Here is a 13,818-nt window from a genome sequence, read left to right on the forward strand (position 1 = left end):
TTCTAGAGACTATGCAGAGCATAATCCAGCATATTCATGTGTGAGAAGGGCTGTCAGAACCCCCTGCTCCATCTGCAGCTCCAGGCTCACCTGAGCCCTGGTCAGTTGCTTGCTTGGCTAGGAAAAAAGCACTGAAGCTTCCTCTCCCTACAGCCACAGTGGAAACAGGTGAGTAAATGTGATTCCATCTTTCTGGTGCAATATGGAGCCACTTGCCTTCACCTTGGTTTAAGCTCTGAGGTGGCTGAGGGATGCTCACACTTCCCTTTCCTTTCTATGCTCTTGTCAGCAAAGTGAATGTGTCCATGCCCTTCCAGAGTCCTCCCAGCCCATTTCTTAGGGACAGGCTACATATTTTTCACTTGAATTTCCTCATGTACCCTGTTTTGGTTTATTTTTTTATTACTGATCACTTTGACAAAGGTTAAATAGAATAGATTTTGTGTCTGGTGTATTTTTGTGATGCTTTTGACCAAAGTGCTTTAATCATGGATTCACAGCTACAATTCTGAGATGCCCTCAGAGCTTGATATGAAAAACCTAAAGGTACCATTGCAGTGATGAGCAAAATATAAACTGCTTTTCAGAGGGGGATGTGTATCCTATGCCATCATCTGGCCTTTGCACTCACAGCTCTTGACTACTTGTCCCTCATGAGGGGTTTTGGAGAGGAACACAGAAAATCCCTCCAAACGCCTCATTAAGCAGCCAAAGTATAATGTACTGATGGCAGAGAGGTTACAAGCAGCTCATCTCTGGAGAGAGCAGTGGGTGAGTCTCCTGAAATGTCTTCATGCTGTAATTGCATGTCACAGAGTCGGGCCCAAGTTCATTACAGGCCCAAGGAATCGATGCTCATGGGCCCTCAGCCACCCCCTCCTGCCTTCGGTGCTCTCATCTTGCACAGAGACCTTCCCTGGCGAGCCCTGTTCTTGACCCAAGCTGTTTGATGTGCCTTCCTGGGGACAGGACACAAGCAAGCTCTCTGCTCTGAAGGTCATGGGGAGGGCAGACCCCCGTGGTGTAGAGTCTAAATTGCTGCTTCCTTAATTACTAAAATAAGCTTCTCTGCAGGCATTTGGGGTTTTGTTTTTTGAGAGTGGGAGCAGGGGTTGAGCTATGCCTGCTGCACCCAGAGCAGTGTTCCCTGTAGCTGTAGTTTGGAGCTGATCTCCTTACCCTGTTCAGGGATGAAGGGATGGGGAGGGCAGGGAAGAAACTGCAGAAAGTTCTGGAAAGGCTTTGCCAGCTGTAAATGCAGCCTGTTTCTGCCCCCTCTGCAGTCTTCAGCTTCCCTGCTCTGTGCTTGTCCTGTGTTCATCCTATCTCAGCCTCCTCCTGACTTCCCCTTAAATCATGGGAACAAGTTGTAGTTGGGAGCGAGTTCATTCTGTCCTCTTTTCCCTACCTCAAAGTGTCTTTGACTGTTGTGATTGCAAGGTCTTTGGGGCAGGGACTGTATGCTCCCTGTGTTTTGGCAGAAACTGCCTTAATTAGGGATTGTTCTTGGTTTGTTCTGTCATAATAAAAGGGATTCGTAATAATACTGCAGTAACTCACGCCAGTCTTACTGCATTTCCTTCAAAGGAAGCACTCCAAAATAAGATGAGAGTAGATGAGATGAAGATCAGACCAGCTGTAATTACAAGTCTGAGATATCTCACTTTGGAGCAGAGCAGTTACACACAGTAGTAACTTGGCCAGCTCTTATTGTAGGGGAAAAACCTACACAAAAGGTATTTTTACATAAGTCTCTGTAAAACAGCCACCAATATTCATCAGAGAGAGCATGATTAAAGGCTTTTGAAGCATGATTGGAGTTGCCAGTTTTCATGAGATAATTAAGATGCAGGTTTGGTGTATATATATTCTGGTGATCTCATTACCTTCATTATTAATTAGTCTCTGTTCTTCACATTTCAGCTCCAGTTTCTTGTCATTAGGGTGACTCGCCTGTGAGTGATGCCTTAGTGAGATGCAGAGGAAGGATTCTGCCTCTGGAGCAGCAGAGGAGGTGCCAGCCTTTGTTCAGAACTGCTCCAGAGAAACTGCAGTGCTTTGTACCAGATCAGCAGGTTTCCCTGCCATCAGCCCTTTCAATGATGTGCCCTGCTTGGGGTTTCCTGGCCAGGAGCCTCTGGTTTCAGCAGGCACTCTGGGTGCTACTGGAAATCATAGAGTCATGGCATCATAGAATGGTTTGGGTTGGAAGGGACCTTAAAGATCATCTCATTCCAGCTCCCTGCTGCATTCCGACCTCACCACCTGCAAAGGGAAGGGGACAGCTGGGATTTTGATTTAGGCACTCAGTGATATATTCAGCAATCTTCTTCTAATCACCCAAATAACGAATATTTTCCCCAGATTTTCTCTGGCATGCTTCTGCAAGCACCTTTTTCAGGATGCATAGTGTTTGTTTGGGAGATCTGTAGGATCTGGCAGTGCCAAGCATCCTTTTGCCAATCTCTTTCTTTCCTGTGGTAATGAGGATAAAATTTACTCTCCATTGACAGCTACTTGTCACCATGCTCAAACCCTGGACAGGACTCATCACAGGTACTTTGCAGGTACACTTAATACAAGTGGCATATGGAGGGTGGGACTTTGGAAAAAACAAGATGAATTTAGGTGGAACCCGGGTGTGAAGGGACGCCCTGGGTCCAGCAATTATGGCACTGGATGAGTGCAGGCATTGAAGGGCTTTCCTCTGAAAGGCAGCAAGTCTGCTGCTGCTGGGGTCACAAATACTGTGCTCAGAGGGTATCAGTGTGCAGAGCCTGCTCTGCAACCACACACAAAGCCTGGAGCACATTTCAGTGTCTGTGGTCATCTGAGCAGTCACTAACCTGCACAAATTCCTCAGCTGCCTGAAATCATGACAGGAGAATAGACTCCAGTCTCAATGGGAAAAACCTATCACGCAAGCTCTCCTTCCGTGGCGCTGACTCAGTTGAGCTGCAGCTGCACCAAGCGGAAGCTGCTGTCCTGGGCAGACATGCAGACACCCTTCCTCTGCACCCTTGCTGCTCTTAGGCATGAAGCACTTAAAGGCCTGTGTCACTCCCAAAATTAATCCTCATTCCTTCAAGAGAAGCCATGACGGTCACCTGCCCAGCCGCAGCCATGACAGCGTGCTCTGCTTTTCCCTTTGTAGGAAACAAACCTTAAACCATATTAAACAGAAAATTATCACTTTACCATGAAATGTGTAAAAATAAGGTTTTTGTCTCAATGGAGATCAAAGGCAGCTTATAACAATCTCTACTTAATCAGGCTTAGCTTTAATGAACTGAGAAATAAACCTGTATTATAGCTAGGGTTATTACTTAATGAAGATTTTATACAGTCGGTCCTTAATGAGGAGTGATTGTTTTAAGTCCATATATTTTCTAGGACCTTTATGAGAAATGCATCTATCAATGAGATATTTGTGTCTTCTCAATTATTACTGTGTAATAAATATCAAAGCCCTGGGTAGCAAACTGAGTAGGGTGTTCAGCAGGTGTACCACACAGCTGTGCATATGTTCTTAACATTTCTATTATAATATTAATTTTAACTATTGCTGCTTTATCTGTTTAATGCTTATTTTATGTTTTTCTCATCACAAGCTGTTGAAAGTAGATCTGTGTTGGGTAATGGTTCTGTAATTGTCAGGTTTCATGATGTTCATAGTAGTGCCTGATCTGTGTAACAATACAAACACATCTTTCAGGAAACAATTACAAAATGTACCATGCAGGTAATTATTTCATGTATGATTGTTTATTCTGCAGTGAGCCCCTGACATACAACTGTCTCTCTCAAATTGAATACTAAAAGGAAAAGCAAATTTTAGAAGTGTCCTATTTAAAAAGCAGTGAAGTTGTCTGTCCCTGAGTCTGTCTTGTAGAAATTGTTTTCACATTCATTCAGATGAATGAATAGGAGGATGTTGGGGAAGGGGTTTTGATTCCTGTTGCACCGTTCATTATCAGCTTCTCAGCTTCCCGGGAGAGCCCCTGAACAGGAAGGCTCTGGAGCCCCACTGCCACTGCAGGGAGCCCAGAGTCTGCTGAGTCCCCTTGTGCAGGGACCTGCCCCAAGCTGTGCCCTGCCGAGTCCCAATGACCTCCTTGCACACGTGGGGACGGCAGTCTGTGCTGGCTGAAGCTGCTCTTGGCTTTCATCTGTTGCTGTTACACTTTGTTACACTAAACCTCAGGCATCCCCCACCCTTCCAAAACTTCTGTGCTCAGCAGAGATGGAATTATTTTCATTTTCTTTCAATGAACTGCAAAAAGAGTCAAGTTCAGTGAATTTCTTTAAGCATTGCATATATGTAAGAATTAGGTCTGATTAATTTCTTTCTCTTCTTTTGCTTGTTGAACAGCAATGTTTTACACTTAGGAGTCACTGGGTGTGATGAAAATAAGGGTAGGTTCAAGGAATACATGGGACATGAGATGTTACGCTGGTAGATGGGTTTGTGCTTGCCTGCTTTGCTCTGTTTTCTGAGAATTTCCTTATCCCTTGCTTCAAGTAACTTTTGGGCCTCTCTGGAAAACGCTCTGTCTTTGGACACAATAAAGTCCAAAATATTTTAGAAGTATAAAGTACTTAAGTGATCTTTCAGCGATTTACATTTACAGCATCTTGGTAACTCCTTGTATGAGCACTGTTTCAAAAGTACACCCCAAAGAGCTTTGCCCCTTCTGAAATACCTGGAGGTGACATTAAAGACAGGCTTTGGAATATGGCCAGATCAAATGGCAGGGTAATGGCTGGGGATTCTTTCCTTTTCCTTTTTTGAGACTTTCAGTGCCATTACAGTTGGGAGGGAGGTGTTTGTTTGCTGGCTGAATCTGCAGGATGGTGTTTCCTTCTATGTGTGACACAGCAGTGACAACTGTGACAGTCAATAAGGGCAGGGTTTGGCTCCCAGATAGAAATTTTATGGAAACTTTTTTTTTTTTTTTTGTATTCCCCTTTCTGCCTTGTAGTCTAATGCTGCAAAGCCAGAGAAATATATTTTCTTTCTTTTTTTTTCCTTTATTAGCACAGACAGCACAGTAAACACAGCTCTTATGAGGTGTTGCAAAAAAGGAAGTTACACAACTTCCAAGAAGTAGAGTGAATATAAAATAACAAAGTCAGTGTGACTGTTCTCAGCCTTTTTGTTTTGCTTCTCATTATCTTGTAACTAAAGGGATTAAAATCAAGGACAAAACAGACATCACTTCCTAACAGGATCTGTTTTGCTTTGAGCACACTGAGGGTGCTTTAGCCTGTCACCATCGCCGGCAGGCTGTACATGTGTTGACTCTGTTGTAGGAATGAGGGTACATCAGGCAGGTGAGGCTGTCCCCTGTGAACCCTGATGTCCCCAGAGATCGTCCCTGCCTGGGGACCTGACAGCCCTCAGCGCCTGCTACTGCAACCCCTTCACTTAGGAAATATGAGAAATCCAAAATCAGTCTGTAAAAATTCTTCTGTTCCATTTCAGATGTGTTCCTGAACAGTCACCACCTGCAGGAAGATTGTCTATAACCCTGGGGTGGGGAGGCCCTGTCCACCCTGGCCTTGAACACTTGTGGATGGGGCATCCACAGTTTCTCTGGGCAAGCTGTGCCATTTACCCACACATAATTATATAAAAACATATACATTACATAGAAATATGTAAATATATAAACAATAAACATATAATTACATCAATTTTATTGTATATATAATACAAAGTTATATAATATATCATTATATAATATAGAGAGAATTAATCGGGTTTTAATCGGGTTTTAAGCCACATTTCATTCCTCAGGAACCCTAGGCATCTTCCCCTCTCACTAGCAATTGCGCATAATTTTAATAACAGATAATTTTGAGCAATACCGCATTATTTTTGAGCAAAACCGAGTGACTACGACTAAACCCAGGAGAGGGGTCGAGCGCGCGTCACTCACACCCACCGGAGCGCAACACCCATCCGCACACAGCCCGTGCGGCGGGGACCCGCCCGCCGCTGTCCGCCCACAGCCCGGACCCCGCGCTCGGCGGCGGCGGCTCCTCGGGTACCGAGGGCCCGGCCCCGGCCCCTCCGCGTCGCCCGGCAACGGCGGGGCGGGGATGCTCCAACTGTTGCCCGCCCCGCGGGGCCGCGCCGCCGTCCCCCGCGCTCCGCCCGCCCTCCCGCTCCGCGGGGCGGGGACGGGGCGTGGGGACGGCACCGACCTCCCGGCGCCGAGCCAGGTACGGGCAGCCCGGCAGGAGGAGGAGGAGGAGAAGGCGGGAACCGAGCGGTGTCTCCTGCGGGGTGAGGAGGAAGTTTGCGGCGGGGATTTGGGGGTTTTCCACGCCGCAGCTCCGGCGCGGGCTCTCGCTCTGCCCCTCCGGGGAACCCGCGCCGGGGCCGCGGCGTGAGGAGAGGGGGATCCGTGATGGCAGGGGGATCCGTGAGGCCGCTCTGCTCCGGTGGGGATCCAGAACCGAGGGGGGAAAGCATCGCTGGTGTTTTTGGCGCGGTATCGGCGTTTTCGTGAAATGCATGAAATTGCAGGTAGAGCGAAATCTGCTGGGTTTTTTTTCTTGTTTGCTGAAGGAGGGGATTTTCGCTCCGGGGATGTGTGTGCTAGAAGGTTGGGCTCGCTATGGAAGTGAGCGGGTCCTGGGGATGTTGTTATACGGGAAAATCTAAAAGCGTATGTGTCTGTCAGCAGCTGTGTGGGGTGAAATGGGTGTGTAGGGGAAGAAGCAGATGTCTTCCTGCATAGCTGAGCCTCTTCCAGCTCTCAGCTCTGTAACCTGGAGGTGCCCAAATACCTGGGACTTAAACCTTTAAACGGGGAAAAGAAAGAAAAACAAGTACTTTTGAAGGATGAATGCAAGGGGGCTTGCTCTGTAATTACTTTCTGTGGTGCTGGCAATGTGTTTGGGTTGCCATTACTTATTGTTGAATGTTTTTAATACCCAAATGTGGTTCTGAATGCATTTGCTGGCTCCGGGATGCTAGTGACATAGGCAGAAAAAAATGATTTGTGGTCAGTGTGTGGCTGTCACGACAGCCTGTGCTGGAACTACAGATGCTGCCTGTAGCCCTTGTGTGGGACCAGCATTGCCCTGGTGCAGTGGGTGAAGTGGTTCTGCCCCCGATGGGCCTGTGTGAGATGTGTTTGGCAGCATATGAAAGCAGCTCACAGCAGAGATCTTGTAGATGTGAGCAGTTCCTGGCCTGGAGTTCGTCGTGTCCCTGAAATGGAGAAGGGCAATTGTGCTTTTCTGTTAGGCAAAAGTGACGTGTGGTTAGAGATCCCAGGGCAGGCAGGCGCCCTCATTGCTTTGTGCTGTGCTGATTTTGAGGTGGAATTTTAATGTTGAAGCTTTGGTAGTAGCAGTATTTTCATTTCTTGTGGCAGATTTTTAAGGTTGGTGGCTTTGGGGGACAGAGAGAATTATTTATTCTCATGGTATTCGGCTGATTTATCTACTGTGGGTAAGGAGGAGGCACAGATGGGAGAAAACTTCTGAAATGGGTTCATAATAGACTCCCTAAATGTGAACTCAATGGTACCTGTATCCAGTATATTATATTATTACCTGTATACCAGTAAAATTTGTGATTATTTTGATCCCTTTTGCTATGTTGTCATAACTACTTCTGTTGAAAAGTTTCCTTCCATTCAGATGACATGTGAATGGGGGGATTGCTGCAGTGATGGGACTGGATTGCCCTTTTCCAACGTAAGTTATTTTTCTGCCTCTGATCCCTCCAGTTTTTGGGGGAGGTGGAGAGTGACTTGGTGTCACCACCAAATATGTGCAGAAGTGTGGGATATTGTTCTTACAACTGGGCACAGAAGGAGGATGGAATTTCTGTTGGCTGTTTGGCAGCGTCTGCCCTAACTAAGAGGAGCGTGAGCTGTATCCAACACAAGATGTGACAGCCTCCAAGCAGTTTTAAAATCATTTGTGATGGGTTTCTTTCAAGTTTGTTATTTGAAGAATTACTGCACACAGCAGCAAGTCTCCCAGAAGCCACCTGATGTGCAGATGTTTCTGAGCTGTGATTGTCTTGACAGGGCTCTTAACCACCAGGGTAGTTGGGGAATCTATGCCATGTGCAAAACAAAACACTTCCCATGCCAGAATAGCAGGGGTAATGGAATTGCTTTGCTCCAGTTATTGATTAACCAGTGCTGTTACATCTTTAACATAGCTTGATCGAGCTAACTTTTTCTTTAAAATAGTGTCTTAGTGAAACACTTTAAGTGGCTATTAAACTAATCATAGGTTGTTTCTGAATTAACTATTATCCAAATACTAATATCTTCAAATGCTCGCCATGTTTATGTAGCTGACCCCTTAAAATTCTGAAATGCAGCATAATAATGTCACTCCTTTTGTACTTTCTTTAGTCATTTAGGTTGGTTGCTGCACCAAACACAGGACAGGCTCTGTAAGTGCTTCCTGACAGCACTGTGTTGCAGCTAATACAGAATAGTGCTGGTTAGTGGTAGGGGGTCTCTGTGTATCACTCTGCTTTGATTTGTGTTTTCAGTTTGCAGCCTAATCTTATAAAGGATTTCTTCTTGGTTCCCATCTGCTTTGTCTGTGCAGGTTCAAAGGTATCTCCTGCCTATGTCTATTTACTGTGTAAATCAGTACATTGACCAGCTTATTGACCAAGCCAGGTTCTGTGATCAGTGGGTTCTTAGTTTGTGTTTGTCATGTGTGGAACTCGATGATGTGCATGGCAGCCCTTCTGCAACTAAATGCTTTAACTTCACTGTAGAAACTGAAAAAAAAAAAAAGGGAAAAAAAGCACTTTTTCACTGAAAGAAGAGCAGGTATGTGAAAGACTTTGTTTAAAAATAAATAAAATGTCTTTTATGAATAGATGGGGAGACTAAATTTTTTAAAAATTCAGCACTTGCAGTCTTTGCTAGTTAAAGGCTGCAATTCCAGTTATTCCTGCAGCAGAAATGCCTTAACCTGTGGTTTGCCCAGCCACCATCTGAAGAGCAGCCAAAGTCCTGCACTTCTTTCTTCTCCTAATGAGGAGCTCTTCAGAGCTGCTTCAATGTTTCTTAAACATGAAGTAAATTACTTTTTAGGCTTGTCTACATTCACAGTGACCAATGAGCTCTGGGAAGTGTTTCTGTATAAACTACAGCAAAGCCACATCCTTAATGCTTTCCCTCTGCTTGCCAACATAAACTACTCCTCATCAGGCATGGCTGGACTTCTTACTGTATTGGAGAAACTCGAGATGTTTCTCTACCTCTTGGGGTCTGAAATTGCTCCCATTCCCCAAGCATCCCTCCCTGCTGGAGACTGCAGTGTAATCTAACCCGGGTGGATGGCAAGACAGAAGTATGAGTTATGAGGCAAAAATCTTTTTTTTTCCGTCGTTTTTCTTTAAATGGCTTTATTTCCTTGTGTTTGCTGCAGACCAGACTTGCAGTAGTATAGAAAATAAATGCAAAAATTATAGTTTCCAAATTCCTTGGGGGAAGGGAGTTTGACCAGTGTTCCTGTGAATAATTAGCTTAGACACAGGCAGAACTGTTCCTGCCTGGGACAGCTTCTTCCTGTTCTTCACGCTGTTTGTGCCTAATGGTGCTGTGGAGGTGCCAGGAGGTGCTTCCTCCTCCTCCTCCTCCTCCTCACCCAGGGGCTGGGGCAGCACTAAGTCAGCTCAGGGAGCTCTTGCCCATGTGCCTGCAGCACCCGGGCAAGTGTGATGCAAGGGTTTTGTTGTTTATTGAGGCCCCGCAGGGTGACCTTGAGGCTGGTTAAGGAAAACATGTTGGCGTGTGAGCTCAGCTGTCCCCTGAGCAGCAACCACCACTGGCAAAGAGCATCTTGTAACTTCGAGCTGGTTAATTAGGGGTCTGAACTGAGAAGTGAGTGCTGAACTGTGCCTTAGGCATAAGGACATTTTTTTGAAAGCAGCCTCCAGCTCTGCCACAACACAGGTGTTCACTTGTACCATTGCTTCAAAGTAATGTAATCTGACCATTCCTGGGACCCTTGGTCTTAAGACTGGTCTGTACTGGGGGGTCTTTGGGGTGCCTTTGACCATGAGCTGCAGCTCTGTGTTTGCTGTGTGAGGAATGCTGTGACATGTGGCCAGGGCACCCAGGACACAACCTAGGGCACAGTTTTGCCACCAAGTGTTCCTGTCAAAGGAATGGTGAATGCTGCTGCCCCCAGTGTGCCAGAGCTGTCCTCATGGCCCTGCTGGCAGGTTCAGCAGGGGCTGAGCCGCAGACCCAGGCAACAAACCCTGCTGAGAGTTTGACATTTTCTGTCCTCTCTCCCTGTTACTGCCGTTCTGACTTTAAAAATAGAATAAGATTGTCTCATCTCAAGGCAAAGGCTTCTCAAGAGGGTTCATTATGTCACATGTATTATCTGCTCTGCAGATCTTTTTAGGCAAATATGAGTATTTTTTTTAAGTTGTATACTAGCTTTTATAAACCAAGGTCTGCAGCACTCCCACACACGACACGAAGGTGATGCTGAGTTGCCCACAGCTCATTTGAACATACAGCTGCCTGAGCAGGGTGCTCTGTCCGGGAGGAGGGGGTGGCAGGGGGTACCTGCTGTGGGCTTCCCAGCAGTTCACTCTGTGGCAAGGGCCGTGTTAGCACTCTGAGGAGGTCTGGCAGCTTGCGCAGTCACAAGCATTTCACTCTAGAAATGTTACCAGAGACTTTTCAGGTGGTTAGATCTCGTTTCTGCTCTTGCTGTAGCAGGCAGTGGAAACTTGGGAGTTTCCTGAGTGATGTTTGTGATGTGTCAGCATGGTGCCACGTCACACCATTTTTTCTAGATATGTGAAAGAAAGAGGAAACTGTCTTGCAGTTCAGAGGTAAAAGTGCCTTAAGCAATGCTGGAAGAAAGTGCCAAACGATGTGGTGGGTTTAAATCTGAACTCTGGTTGATGTGCTGAAGGTAATGCACTCTTGTTCCTAACACTGCAAATTAGGATGTTTTTTCATCTGCAAAGGGATTCTCCTTGCTTTGACCCTCCAGTGATGGCTGATGAGTGTATGATAGTCCAGTAGTGGGGAGCAGCTCAGGGAGCGATGGGACACAACTTCAAAGTAAAAGGAAGAGCTTTTTGTTTTTACTTTCTTTAGAGGATCAAATTAGCAGTCTGCTAAAGCCTTTTAATGCTAAAACTTCCAGAGCTTAAACAATGACCTGTGAAAAGGAGTGCTTGGATCTGGACCCTGCATATGATGAAGTCTGGCATCTCCATTATGGCCAATTAAAGTGACAGCAGAGTGTAAACACTCCTGAGTTCCCTGGCTGGCTCCTGGCTGCACATGGCCTTTCTCCTCTGCCTTGGAGAAGGCACGAAGTCATTTTGAACTTCCCAGCCAGAGGCCTTTCAGAACCTCTGTGCCCTCTCCTCGGGTGGTTCAGCAGGAACAGCCCAGAAGCTGAAGCTTGGTCTTCCAGTCGAAACCTGTTGTCCTTGAATTGTGCAATTGCAGAGAGACAGATGTTATCCTGCAGAGGGAAACGAGGCTGGCAGTGCACTGCAGCACGGGCTTGCCCTCTCTCTGGGGACTCTTCACTGCCTTTCCAGGATGCTGTCCAGCACTCAAGCCAAGATCTGGATTTTAGGAATAATCCTGCCCCCAGAAGTTCCTTCCAATACCCACAACAATGTGTGAAGCTTTCCCTTAAATGGAGCTTCAGATATTAGATTTGAGTAACTAAACAATCACAGGAAGCTATTGCATTGACCAAACTAATTTTTGGTCCTAAATAACTTCATATTTGAACAGCTTAGTAGAATATTAGTGCTCTGCATGCTGATCTTGAACTTTGAGAGATTTTATATTCCCAGTTATACGAGGAGACTGGGTGTTCTTCCGTGTTCTGCAACAGGAGATGGAAGTGGTTTCTTTGACTTACTCCCTCCCCCGTCAGCCTACCTGTGAGCAGGTACAGCAGCTGTGCACAGGCACAGCAACCTGGGTGAGAGAGAGATGTGGGCGATAGCCAGATGTGGGCAGGAGGGAGCCAGCCCTGGGTGAGAGCTCACTCATGTCATGGGCACAGAGGCACATGTGTGGTCTCACTTAGTGCTCCTACAGTTTCCTCTTCTGTCTCTTCCTCGTCTCTCCTGTTCCCCATCAGATCAAAGGGTAGATCAGCACCTCCCCACCTCTGCCTGACAACTGAAAAGGAAAGGAAATACGCTGGGGAAAACCTGTGCTTTAAAAAATGTAGCCCACTTGGTGTAAATATGCAAATGTTTGTAGAGGAGTGGCTGTTTCTAAAACACATTAGTGAGAAATGCTTCACGCCCTTCTTTGTCAGTCGGTAAGTAAGAGAATACTTGTCTTCCAATGCAGTGGCTGCTTAAATAAAGATGAGAGAGCCTGGATTTTCTCTTATGATGGAGTGCAACAGTAAGTAACTTTCATCTGAGACCAAGCCTGGCACACCTGCACATGCACAAACCTTCCAGTTGTGGTGAGGTGACTTTTCCTCTGCTTTTGCTGTGAAGAAAGTGGCTGGGGAAGGTGCAGAGACTCAGGCTTGTATCTGTCCCACAGCAGATTCAGCTTGTCAGAGGGGTCAGAGGCATGATTCTGGTGAAGGAAGGGCCATGGCTTATCTGCATGTGGCATTTCTAGTTTCTGGTCGTGTGTGATGGGCCCAACTCTTACTAATCAAATTGCAGAGTGGTGGGATACTTGGATCCTCTTTTCTTCCCTGTCTCCCCTGGCGTACTGTGAGGCTGTCTAAATGTCGGGTGCTGGTGATTTGGCTGTGATGGGAGTGAATTTTAACGAGGCTTGCTCGCCAGCATGAATGTATTGATGTAGGCATGTCATGTAGCCTGTCTGTCAGCCAAGTTTCTAGTTTTCAGCTGCTTTATATGCATATTTTGGAGATTGCTTCCAACCTGGGAAAGCCCAGTCAGGTCACTGCAGGGCAAGGCAGAGCTGTATTCCCATACCCACCTAATGCTGACACTGCTTTCCTGCCCCACAAGGATCAGAAGGAATCCATGGGAATCGCTGTCTTCTGGCTCCTGATTCTGTTTGGGGTGGCTGTTGCAAAGGCAGGCCGGGCTTACTCATCTGCCTTCAATGCAGCCACACAAAGCCTCTTTCGAGGAAGGGAATTCATTAGTTTCTGTGAAGTGGCCTTGGATCTGTGGGCAGCAGGTGCTTCTATAGAGCAAACTGTTGCTGAATATTCAACAGTTGCTACACAAGCGTCTGGCCGGCTGCCTGTGAAGCACTTGGAGTTATCTTGAGCATCCGATTGGATAAAGTGCAAACCACTTAGGGCTTTTAAGATACCCGCAGCTATGTTGTGTTGGTGATGTTTTAACGTTCAGGGTTGGGTTTTCTTTTTGTGAGAATCTTCCAAGATCATAAGCAGCAGCTTTATCTCTTTTGACTCAGCCAACAAAGAAGGGAGCTGCCTAGGAGAATGACAACCCTAGTGATTCATATTCAAGTCGTCAGAACCTCATTCTCTTGCTGGTTTCTGCTAATGGCATGTGCACTGGAAACAAATGACTCAGGCTAGAAGTGTCTATTCATCTTAAAACTTCTTAAACTCTCCTTAATCTCAAGTTAGCTCTCTTGAGGTTACCTGAATAACACTTGTTCTTGCCAACCTCTAATTTGGTATATGAAATACTGTAGATATCTAAACTATAAAGGAATAATTTGAGAGGCTAATGTGTGCAATCAGCATTTTTTTTTCAGTTTAATTCTCTTAGGTGTGGTTTGTAAGCAGTTTGTGCTAGATGTCATCATTGGAAGTATAGTTCTGTGAGAAACCATGATCACTGAACAA

General features: G+C 46.1%; 1 protein-coding gene across 9 annotated transcripts in view; it reads left to right on the forward strand.

The window, feature by feature from the left end:
• The window catches only part of RAB11FIP4 (RAB11 family interacting protein 4), a 121,312-nt gene that overhangs the window by 83,180 nt on the left and 24,314 nt on the right, over nucleotides 1-13,818 (forward strand). The window contains exon 1 of one of the 9 annotated variants that reach the window (XM_038156783.1): nucleotides 145-168. The exons of 4 other annotated variants lie outside the window; for them this stretch is intronic. Coding sequence is in view for 2 of the 5 variants with exons in the window: in XM_038156779.1 (XP_038012707.1) it covers nucleotides 6,106-6,228 (123 nt within the window). In the remaining 3 variants the exon portion in view is untranslated. Of the gene's footprint in view, nucleotides 1-144; nucleotides 169-5,762; nucleotides 6,293-6,338; nucleotides 6,536-8,893; nucleotides 12,411-13,818 lie in introns of those variants that run through there. 4 more of the 9 variants (XM_038156779.1, XM_038156781.1, XM_038156780.1 and 1 more) reach the window with 4 other exon arrangements.

The sequence above is a fragment of the Motacilla alba genome, chromosome 18, assembly GCF_015832195.1.
Source record: "Motacilla alba alba isolate MOTALB_02 chromosome 18, Motacilla_alba_V1.0_pri, whole genome shotgun sequence".
Taxonomy (NCBI): Eukaryota; Metazoa; Chordata; class Aves; order Passeriformes; family Motacillidae; genus Motacilla; species Motacilla alba.